The following is a 12,206-nucleotide window of genomic DNA, read 5'->3' as shown; positions in this document are numbered from 1 at the left end:
ATTCACCCTCATAACAAATAAGGGATGTGCAAACAACTTGCAAGGTTTGTATGTTAAAACACGAAAAAACATGTATATATAAAAATAAGTATGTGGCATTCCATATGTTTGATTTTGATATTTAAATTGGTGGGAAATATGGGAGATTATTTATAACAACCAAAACTGGCAAAACCATAACAGTTGTGAGATAGAGTGATGTTTTTGAGTTGAGTAAGATATTGGCAAACTGTTTCTGCATCATTCTGCATACGGTAATCAAAACAGTTGGGGCATGCTTTCCAGTGACAACAGAGGGATTAGAATATCATAGGTACCAAAAAAAAAAAAAAAGATTAATATAAACTAGCACATTGGTTGGCTTCGTGCTCCTATAGGTCTGTATTTCAGTTACTGAAAAAGGGCTTGTATATAATACCTGGCAGTATGTGGAAATATCAAGCTGGAGATGGAATGTAAAAATATTCATGTAAAAATATTCACCAGGGTCAAAATTATAACAACAAAGATTATAGTTTATTTTGTATGTGCCACAGAGTAGAAAAATGGAATAAGCTAACATAAAGCAAGGATTAAAAGTTAGTGTTACAGTAATTGGAGTTACCATATGGCAGTCCGAAGGATGTGAGTCCTAATCATAGCCTGGCCAATCAAATTAATCTCAATATACTTTCTAGACATTGAGAAAATAGTTTAATTGCCGATTAACTGCACCTGAATAAATCCGTGGATCACAAATACATCTATCTCCTTCTGAATGCTTCTCCTCCCAAACACAGAAGAATGCATCCTATTAGGAAATGGTTTAGTTTCAGCTTGCTAAACCATAGTTACCATCCATCTGTTCATGCCAATTGTGGAAAAAGGTCAGTTTTCAGCAAAGCCATGCATTTCACAGAAGGTATGTGAAGTGAAATTTCACAGGGGACATGATGGATCCTGATTCCTAGTGATAAACCTTAGGGGCCAGCAGGGTTGGCATATGGTTCAGCATGATATGAAGGCTTGGGTTCCCTGGCTTCACTTCTTTGGCGTGGAACTGATAAAACCTGGCTCTTAAGTATTGTTTCACTGGACACCAATCATGGGCAGCAGGAACTGCCCACTTAACTCTCTGTGGGAAGGAAGCCCAGGCTCTGTTCACAATAGCACCATTGTAGTGCTGCAGACTGCTCTCAACAGCTTGACAGCATTAGGGAGGAGGGTGAAGGGGCTGCTTTGATAATTGCTGTTCAAAATATAAAAAGAGGGAAATAACTGAAAATTCATATTTGTTTTCTTCATTTACACAGAAGCCTGGCTTTGAGATTTTAAAATCATTCTTAAAATTGACTTTACTGCTCTCCAAAGAGGCTTATAAGTAGATTATCTGCTACTGGTACTGCAGCAACACAAGGTAAAGAGAAAACATTCTCATCAACTAAAAAATTTTAAAAGGTAGTTGTAAGTGCAGATTGGAATTAATGACAGAATTTCTCATTAGAGAAGTTTCCTTTGTTGCTGGTATTGTGGAATGGCAAATGAACACATACCTGTATGTGCAGTCTTTTTACTGGACAGTATTTAATATTAATAGAATTTTATTTGTGTGATTTTGCAGTTTGGAGTGATTTCTTCATGAAAAAGGTATTTGCGGTTTTTCTCATCAATTAATATGTCTATATATGCAGAGAAGGTATTTAAAGTAGAGATTTAAATACTTGAATTTATGAAAACAGGGAGCTTAAGCTTAATTCACACTAATACCAGAGAGTAGAGAACTAGTTCTGCTTCTGTATTCTTTACACCTATCAACCTTAATTACTTGAGTTAACATTGATGTAAGGCTGGATGTCAGAATGAGGATGACACCCTCTCCCAACATCAGGAGTTAGTTTGTGGGGTTGCAGTTCCCCTGTGGCCTGTAGTGTTCCACATTTGTTGCAGTCACCACTTCAGCCCACACCTTACCATCTTTCATTGGTGTGTTTGGTACAACAGCTTTAATAAACCTCAGTCCTGTGTGGCCGGTGGCCCTGCGCCTCCCCTGCTGCCTCCTGCAAACGCACAGCAGCCAGGTGCGCCCTTCCGTCTGGCTGCAGGAGCGGCGCTCCCTCGCTGCAGAGAGAGCCTGAAGCAGTGGCAGCTCTAATGGGCTTCAAAACAATTAGCACAACATACCTTATAGATTCATTGATTCTCATCTTGGATGCATTAGTAAGACAAATCCACTCCTGTAAGTTGGAGTGGGAATTCTGCCTGCATATGGGCTTCAGCACTGTTTTCATCGCTATTTTGTTTTCATGTCCATAGCCTGTTACTAAAACATGGATGAGTCCAGTATTTTTAAGTACTATCATTATTCTTCTAACCACCCAGCCAAAGTTATAGTGCTGAGGTATTCATCCTTCCCATCCTGCTAGCCATTTGATCCAACTTTTTATCTTCGTGCTAAAATGCAGTTCAGGGTTTGTAGAACCAACAATACAGTATAAATGGTACAGAAACTGATACTTTCTGCTATATGTTTGTATTAGTATGCTCCTGCTATATTTCAAACAGATAATTCATTGAATGCCCATTCTTCCTCTTACTGCAGAGTAGATTATATTTAAGTCAAGATTAATGGATAGATTCTGATGTTAAAACCCAGTCTCTGAGCCTGTCATTCCCTAGAGGCATATAGTGCATTAGTTTAAGCCAATGTGCTGCTTATCATAGATACTCTGACACTGTCTAAAATGACAGTTTACTGTACTTTGTAGCTGCTTACTCTGGTAATAAAATCACTATATTGTGTTCTTGATAATTATAATATTAAATAGAAACTTAATTGGATTACTGCACATTTAGATACAGATAGTACTTAAGTAATTGTCCACTGTAAAATTTCTGATACTCATTTTTTCTCTCATGCAGTGTGTTCTGTCAGGGTCTAAGCTTAATATATAGTTCAGTTGCCTTTGGTGAAAAAGTGCTGAAAAGACTTTTGCAGTGGGATTTTTTGGTGCAAAGGAGTATCTTTTATCATACAGGTTTTCACTTGAACCTTTGTTGGTTTTTAAATTCTTCCATAAGGTGTTCCTGTTTGCTAAAGTCCTTAAAATAAAATAACTTCTGGGTTCTACAGAGTTGAAGAATTTGATAAGTAGTCTTAATTCAGATATTTTTTCCCTTAATTTTGAAATTCCTAGAAGTCTGAGCATAATTTTTGTCATTTTTGCTGCCTAAATAGATGAACAGAATTAGAATTAATTCAGTAAATAGTTTTTTATACAATTGTCTTAAAAAGAACCCCAACTTTTTATATATAATTAGTTTTTATATAATTTATATTCTAAAGAATATACTGAAATTAAAATTTATTTTAAGTTCCGTTCAGTTGCATTTTAATTCTATATATTTTTATAAGCCTTCTGTAAAGGACCTTGGTGAAGAGTGGTTACATTTTTCATTTCATAATTGAGTGTTTTAAGTGGTTAAGCTTAGTCCAAATTTTATCCAATTGCAGCTTGTGTTAATGGTGCTCCACTCACACTGCCTTAGCACCTGTTATGGATTTTGAGTCATCTGGCAGCCCGTGGGACTTAGATAAAGAAGTACCAGGTGTCCTGCCTGTCTCCTAATTGAGACGCAATGTAAACAATACAGACTTGGCAATATGGTTATAGAAATGGATTAAAGCCCAGCTTTGTCTGCACTGATGAAGCACAGTTTGTTCTTCCTAGAAGATGTTATAAACCACAGATGAATTTAGCGAGCTGTAAGATTTTTGTGGAACAACATAGAAGTAAGCAATGCATCAAGGATTTTCCTAGAAGGACAGTTTTGCAGAATCTTAAATGTGTTGAGCTTTTTAATGAAAATGTAAGCATCAATTAGAATTTCTTGCAGTAATTTAGCAATTTTGAAACCGCCCACACTGTAAAAATTGAGATTCTTATGTAAGTTCAGATAAAGTCAATGCCTTTCAGTATGTAGTGTGTTAGTAAACTAGGCAGAAAATAATACCATTTACTTGGAAACACTCAATGGCTGCAACTTGATCTAGCCTACCTTGCAGGACTTCTAACCATATAACCATATAAACATTATATCTACTCTATGGAGTAGATGTAATGTAAATTATCTCCTTTAACTGTAAGATAAGCAATCTTAAATTAAAAAAACTCCTCCAAGTAGCAAAAAGTGCCTGATAACAATTTATCACAGATTTCTTTAACTGTTTAGTAGTATAAAAACTTGGAAGTAATTTTCATTATATTTATTCAAAGAATGATGCAACTGTTTTGGAAACAAATTTTTTTTCTGGAATGATGGAATTAGTTTGTATAAATTTATCTATTATATATTCCCTTATTTTTTTAATGAAGAAATATACCTCAGAAATTGCTTCAATCAGTCCTTTGCAGTTACAGCTTGAGTTGAAAAATAATGTAATTGAATATGTTAGATAATACATTTTAAGCTTGGTTAATTCTACAGTCTTGGTCTGTTACTTTTTATTTCATATACATTCTCATTTTATTAGTGAGATAGCTACATTAATTAGTAGATTGTAACATATACATTACTTATTAAAATTATTGATTTTGGATAATTAATAGAGCCCCTTCAGCAGTTTTTAAATGTTTTCACCAAATGCAACATACAAGTTTACTTTTGAAATGTATTTTTCATTTCTCTGAGGTTTATGTTCTATTTTTATGAGTAAGAAAATATATTGTTACATTTTATTGCAGAAGAGCTGTCTTGAAAAAGTAGTTCAGTAGGAAAAAATCCCCTTAAAAGACTATAAATTTTTTAATTCTTTCACCTGCTTGATAGTGTCAAGCATAGTAATTTTTTTCTTCTCTTTCACCTAAATAACTCACATGAGATATGAGGAGAATGAACTGAATTCTGCCTTATGAATCATTGGTGTTGTGTCTAAGTCCAGTTGTATGTGCAGAAGCTCCTTTCATTTACAGCATAGCTGTAAAAAAAACAGATGCACCTAGCTAAATATTTATGTGCCATTTTCAATATTGACAGTATTTAAGAGACACAAAAGAACCCAGACTGACTTTGAGATATCAAGGTGACTTGAGTAAACAGAAGATGCAGCTGGAAGAAAAAGAAACTCTTTATTTGTATACTGTGCAAACTAGATGTGGAAATTACTGAAATGCAATAAATAAGGAACACCATGATACCACTTCTACAGAGTCACTTTTCAGAATATAAGAGAACTTTAACTATTCCTCTCAGTTGATACTGATCACCCACCTACATACAAAATACTGCTACTTGCAGGGCTTCCAGCACTGGATCAATAGCAGCCCGACTTGCATCCTTAACTCTAAGAGCCAACAAAGACTACAAATTGCTCTGACTCAGTATGAGTTCAGCTGGTTTGACAACCACTGCACAGTCTCTTCTTTTAGAGTGAGATTTCTCAGAAAAAAATTCCATTTCTGTGATGTGTGTGGGTTTTGTCTTGTCTTCCTGTAGAAGTGAAATTCTGCTGGGACTGCTTTCCTTTCAGCTTAAAACCTTGATCCTAACCTGTACTTGTTATCTTTATAGGGGAGGCCATTCTCCTTTCAAACTTTGATGTAAGGAATTGAAATTTACTAGGAAAAATGTGCCAAATAAAATCAATTATTTCGTCATTCGAAGTACCTCAAACTGTATCAGTTGATTCTGTGGGGTTTGCACACCTTTTCAGGCCAGAAAGCAAAAAACTTAAAGTCTCTTACCAACATATGCTCTTCACTGTGCTTCACTGTTTTTTACTTTGGTCCCTAATATCCTAGGAGCATTTTTATATGTTGACAATACTACAGATTTGGGTGTTTTTCCTATAAAAAATTATGTGTACTTCTAAATTTGCTGCGGGGGAAAATGCAGTAAACAATACAGTTCCTTCTTATATAGCTTTTCTTAAAATATAGTTAATATCTTTTATGTAAATTGTGTATATGTGCAGTTAAAAACCTCTTGCAAGTATCCATTGATCCTACAAGAAAGTATTTCCAGGTATAGGATTTTCATTTTCAAGATAAGGATGGAGCAGCATTTCAGTTTCTGCTTGTCTTAAATTATTTTCAAAATGTCTGGCTAACCAAGTCATACTCTCCACAATCATATCAATATATATTGACTTCTTAGATGATTTTGCTAACAGTTGGAGCTGCCAGGGATGCAGCTGTACATGTATTTCTGAGAGGAGTTTGTAATTTAACCTGAAAAAAAATCCATCTTGCTATTTAGAAATGCATGTTCTAGCTTTTTTTCTAAGAGGTATTTCAAGGCAATCATTAAAACCCTGTCTTTTTTTTTCCTAGCTCTGTAACCAAAGCATCTACATACCAATATACAGTTTCTTATACAATATACAGTTTTTTATAACCAATATATAGTTACATCATGGTATACTACATGTAAACTGCACATATATACAAATACGCCAGTATGACGAAGGAAGATTTATGAATAAAGCTTTCATGAAAGTGTCTTGCTTTGACACTGCTGAAATTGTTCTTTGTTTCATAAGATTGCTTCTTAATCACAGGAAATGCACATGCTCATCTATATAGTCTAATCATTGTGGTACTTCCTTGGGAGAGGAGAGTCCCTGGATTCCAGTCTCTGCTTGGGAAGCATTTCTCCACAAGTGGTTTTTGGAGCAGGCAGTAGAATTTCTTCTCCAGCCCATTTGAGAATCTAACACTTAGTTGTTGGTAATAGAAAGGTTACATAGTTGTGAAGAGCTATATCCTTAAATAAAGTCTTGGAAATCTCATTCCATGTTTAAACCATTTTTTTCCTTCATTTTTTCCAGCCTTGGGTTAATGTCATTTTAGGATTGATATTCTGTCAACGGCTGTAGTAGTAATCATGCAACCGCTCCTTAACTCAAAAATACTAGATAGATTTATTGTAATGCATTTTAGTCAGTTGTAAAACTGAGAAGTGTGAAGAAAAATGGAAGGAAAATGTGTAGTCAGAATAACGCAGTAAAATGTAAAAAAATCAATAATCATAGTAAAGGGAGAGCTTGTGGACACTTGCAGATTCCTGATGCTACATGTAAGCCACGTAGAAGAAAGTACAAAACTGCCTTTCCAAAAATGTCAAGATTAGTGAGAGTGGCTGCATTAACTGACTGGAGGTGAGTGGTTTTGGTAAAATGAATGGAATAGGTATGGACTATAAAGTTCAAACTAGTAACCTGCATTTGCACTAGGGAGTGGCAGACTGAGAGCAGTATCTGAGAGAATGCACCATCTAAGTACTATGTCCAGAAAGTAGGTTCTGCAGTGCTCTGGGTAGATTATAAAAGGATTTAAAATGCATTTATTTAGGCCAGAGAAAAGGCTATGGCAGTAACTGAGATGTAAGAGCCTAGGTAATTTGTTCAGATAGATGGCTAGAAGTCTTAGCTTAGATTATGCATAAGGGGTCTGCTAGAGGAAGATGTATTTTGCCATAGGAATATAAAGCTTAGAAGTGATAACAATCAACAGAGATGGAAAGCTATTAGATGAAGACATGAAATGACGTTTTTTAGAGAGATTGGGCCATAAGTTGGTGATCTGACAGCCAGGCTTTCAGTGCTCGTTCCCAAGTGCAAATCAACATGTCTAATAATGGAAAGTACAGTATTTTCAAATAATAGATCTTTTCAGATAATTATTAATAGAAAGAATTACAGATTTAGAGAGTAAGTAAAAGGAATCATAATGCAAATGAAATATTAGCTGGACTGACTGTAACCTGAGTGACCTATAAAGATATGATTCCTGATTTTTTTCTGGTGATGATTCTACTTTTCAGAACAGGTTCTTCTGAAAAAGTATAATGAAGTAACTAGATTTTTTTGTTTTGCTTTTCGCAGTTATGTATCTGCAAGTTTTTAGCTGATGCATTTGGGCGAGTGCCTGCATAATTAATGTATATCATACATTTTTATTCATTCTGTTTTGTTCCTGTTAGCACCTTCTCCAGAAGCAAAAAGCCCACAATACTGTTTTTTAAGTGTTTTGTCACTCTCTGTGCTAGTGTTTCTCCATTGGTGTGTCTGTACATCCTTCCCATTCCATCTTAATTGCTGATGCCAGTGGCAACATCCACTCGAAGTAAGAATACACCTTGCATTGCCCTATTATTACTAGCCATTGAGTTTGTATGTGCCACTCAATCTGTAAGTGCTAATAAGTCTTTCCTAGAGAGCAGTGTTTTAAAGAAATAAATGTCTAGCCTATTAGAAGTAATGTAGAAATTAGCTACCGTGGGTTTATGGTCACTCTTGCAGACAGTTGCATTCAAGTACAGTGTAGAACTAGATTATCTCAGCCATGAAGGCATATAGAATTGGAGTTTCAAATTACTAGGATGTTCTCAGAATATAAATGAATAGAAGATAAAAGTATCTCAACTATGTAGGCTCTAATAGAGAAACAGAGTTCTTCTGTGTAATTTCTTAGTGCCAAGTAGAGCAAGCTTTGGACTTGGCATTTCCTTCAGATTTTTTTTTTTTTTTAAGGTGGGTTATGTTTTTAACAAGCTGCAGATGATGTTGTGGATTGTTAGGATGAGCAGCAACCCAGCTAGCTGAATTATTTTTCTCTGGGTGTACTAAATGTGCATTTGAATTAGACTTCTAGAACTGATATACGCATGTCCTCTTCACTGTGTAACAAAAACATCATTATCATTCTCAGTCAGCATCTGTCTTGAGACTTCTGTATTTGGTTAGGAGATTTTACTAAGACTAGAGAAAAAAAGTGTCCTTGTCATGTTCAAAGCAGTAACTTTCCTTCATTTTTCCTTATTTGTGTATAAGCTTTGGATATAAGAGGATAAACTAAAAGGTTTCCTTTAGAGACCTCTGGAAGTAGAGCATTTTAAAAGCAAGTAGGTGTCTCTACCCTACTTTTTCATGAAACATTTTACCCATTCAAGCAGACTTTTAAAAACAGCTTGTTTTGATAGCAGCCTGTTCTCCTGTGGGCCTTCAGCCTTTGCTTCCTGGCAGCACTTTTGGTGCGAAAAGAGAGTGATCAATTGGGAGACTATCAGTGCCAGCATGCATAGAGTGATAAGTTAACACACCACTGGGAATTTCTAGGGCCCACCAAGATACTTCACTTCTAATGTGCTAACAAGCTCATTTTTCTACCTCTTGCCTCTTCAGTTATTTTTTTTTTCTCAGAAGAGCTTAGAAGTTGAGTGCATCAGGCATAATGAAAAGCTCTGTAGGAGGGAGAAGCAATAACCCCATTTTTCCCTTTTCAGCCAAATAGAAAATTAGTTTCTGGTAATACACAAAGGCCAGTATTTTTTGTGCAAGGGGCACTGCTGTGAATCAAAGGACTCTATTAACTGCAGAAAATTCAGCAGCTGTGAATCTCCCCCAATGAAAAAAAAGTGCTTTTCAACAAGTTGTGAGATACGTAGTATTATTTAGACTTCAACCATCAGTTTCATCCTCTACCACTTATACATAGCCTCTTAAAAACTGTGCTATATTACTGTCCTCTGTTCAGGCTCAATACTGTGTTTATCCCCCAACCTAAGAATCGTTACAATTGGAGATTTTTATATTTTCTCTTGTCCTAGTGCTTCTATTATAGCTTCTCCAAACTGAGGCCTCTGCTGTGGTTCAGCTGTCTCTGGATTCAGAAAGAATTCAGAGCAGAGATTTTGGTGGGAAAACTGTTTCCCAGTTTCACTGTGTAACCAAGTTATGGCCAAAGGAAATATGATAGAAATAATTTTATTCACTGAAACTTGTTTCTAGATAATATTTTCTCTATATTTTTTCATATTTAGTTAGACTGTAAAATCTACTGTAAATATGGTAAAGAAAAATTAAAATTGGCCAAAAAAAATAAGTAGGAAAAGTTCTGTCATTGTAGAACTGTAGTTTTATAAGATAATATGAAGGCTATTGTTTCCAACTTACATTTGGTAATTTGTTGAGAATTTTATTGATTATCATAACTGAAAACAATGTCATTATTTATTTTAAATGTTATCACTAGTAATTAAAAATGCTTATCACATGTAATACAGTTCTTATGTTTGGATTGCTAAAAAGTATGTGCAGTGTGATATTATCTCCATTTCACAGGTGGGAAAATTGAGTCAGAAAGATTGTTTCCTCACTGTCCCTGGTTCCCCCAAAAAGAGCAGCAGACCTGAAATCAGACCCTAGAATTTTAGAGAAACCTATTTTGAGTGCATTCCTCCACAGCATGCTGATTTGTTTGGGGTATTTTTTTGGAAAACAGAACTATGTAAGGAGAAAATTACCTCACTGTCTGCAAATAAAATACGGGAAATAAAGTGGGCACAAGTGTAAATGTCAGGGAAAATTTCTGATCGTTCTGTGTTTGTGCAAGATAACTGGAGAAGGTTTCCCTCATTCAACATACTGAGTCCAGCTGGAGGACTCTGAAAGTTGTGTGAGAAAAGGTTAACTGATTTCTCAGTTCAGCAACTATACAACATGAAGTCAGCATGGTAGTTTTTCTTGATAATTGTATGTTGCTGCCTGCTGCTCTACATTTTGACAGCCATTTCCATAGTTGCTTTCATGAACAGCAGAAATATTCTCTCTTTTTCTCGCTCTCTCTGTGCTAACAGCACAATCAGGCCTGCTGGAACAAGAAGCCTGGAGAGGGTTCTCCAAAAACAACAACACTTCAAGGTACCAGTCTCTTGTCAGTAATATTAAAGGGGGAGAACACAGGAAAAAGGAAGTACAGTATTTTACTGTCAGTGCCCTGCCAACACCCTGTTAACCAGTATTTAAGGGTCCTGTGGATTCTTTACTGATATTCTTGCTTGTTTTAATGACATAATTGATAAGGTGTTCTTCCCAATACTGAAATTTCACTATATTTGTCTAAAATTTGTGTGTGTTTAGGGATTATGAAAGCAGTTTATTATGGAAATGTGCAAAGTCATTTGTTTTGTTAATGCTAAGGTATGTTCCATGCTACACCTTCTAAAAATTTAAATGTTTTTTATATTTAATTGTGACCAGAATACAGGCAAATTAATTACTTAAGAGAGTACTTAAGTTGTTGTTGCTTTTAAACAATTTCAGGAAGTTCTGCATTAGACAATATCACAGTCTTATCAAGAATTAAAAATGTGTGTACAGTCACTGAAATACATTATATGTATTTAACAAAAAACAAGAATTCTGAATTACTAGGCACTGATATTTAGCAGTTACAGTACATGATATAAATTCATCCTTAATTCTTGGCTAACTCAGTTATGAGGAGAGAGCACGATACCTGCAAACAATTGTTCAGCATCATCTAGAGCCTACAACATTTGAAGATTTTGCTGCTCAGGTTTTCTGTCCAGCACCTTATCACCATTTGCCCTCAGAGACGGGTAAGAAGTAACAAACAGTTCTTATAAAATCATACTTGAAATGCAGTATCCTTACTTATAAAGACTAAAAATTCAGACCTTTGCACATCATGAAAAGTTTTCATTAATTGGAATGAACATACATTCTTGAGAACGTGGGCAAAGTTGACTTTAAATCTTTATTCTGTTTTCTGGCATCATGAGACAATGCCTGGCATTGAGATCTGACAAGATACATTAATATAGCAACCAGACCCTGTATTTTTACAGCAAATTTTATCACAATCCCCTGTATAAAGTCTGCTTGGAAACGTTGGTACTGTCATCTAGGCTGGTTAAGGTAGAAACATTTTTAAGTGCATTTTCCTCTTAAGAAAGTCTCAAAGCTCGCTACATATTTAGAAAGTAAAGTAAATGTAAATGAAAATCTGAGCCTCTCAATCTTAACTTTGTTCCCAGGTTATTAGTCACAAAGTTGGTTTTAAGGTAATTCTTACTTTCCAATACAATACCTGTTTTATAAGAGGATACTGCATTTTTTTGTTACTAATAAGAAAATCGGTAAAAGAAATGAGTAACTCAAGGCCTTCCTGTTCTGACATTTCTTGAACTCCTTATGATTATTTCATTATTTTATTTCCCCTCTTTTTAGATCATTAAATATCAGTTCTGTTTATCTGAAGGTAAGACAAAGTGTCCAAAAAAACCCTTTGTTCCTCTTACTTTTACTAGAGCACTAAGCTTGTAACCAAATTGTATGCAAACTTTCCTTGTTGCCCTTGTTCACACTAAAAAGAATTTCACACTGATTGAGAAATGACCACTACATCTTCTAAAAGTTTTAGTCT

At 35.2% G+C, this 12,206-nt stretch overlaps 1 protein-coding gene across 15 annotated transcripts in view; it reads left to right on the top strand.

Annotated features, from left to right (window-relative positions):
• RALGAPA1 (Ral GTPase activating protein catalytic subunit alpha 1) overlaps positions 1-12,206 on the top strand; it is a 132,032-nt gene that overhangs the window by 107,561 nt on the left and 12,265 nt on the right. For 10 of the 15 annotated variants that reach the window (XM_023927881.2, XM_086894106.1, XM_023927878.2 and 7 more), the window contains one exon: positions 11,255-11,379. In XM_023927881.2, the coding sequence (XP_023783649.1) occupies positions 11,255-11,379 (125 nt within the window). Of the gene's footprint in view, positions 1-11,254; positions 11,380-12,010; positions 12,042-12,206 lie in introns of all 15 variants that reach the window. The other 5 variants (XM_086894107.1, XM_023927871.2, XM_023927873.2 and 2 more) reach the window with 1 other exon arrangement.

The sequence above is a fragment of the Cyanistes caeruleus genome, chromosome 6, assembly GCF_971803275.1.
Source record: "Cyanistes caeruleus chromosome 6, bCyaCae1.hap1.1, whole genome shotgun sequence".
NCBI classification, from domain to species: Eukaryota; Metazoa; Chordata; class Aves; order Passeriformes; family Paridae; genus Cyanistes; species Cyanistes caeruleus.
The sequence above is the reverse complement of the archived record's forward strand: the minus strand, read 5'-3'. Positions and strand labels throughout refer to the sequence as shown.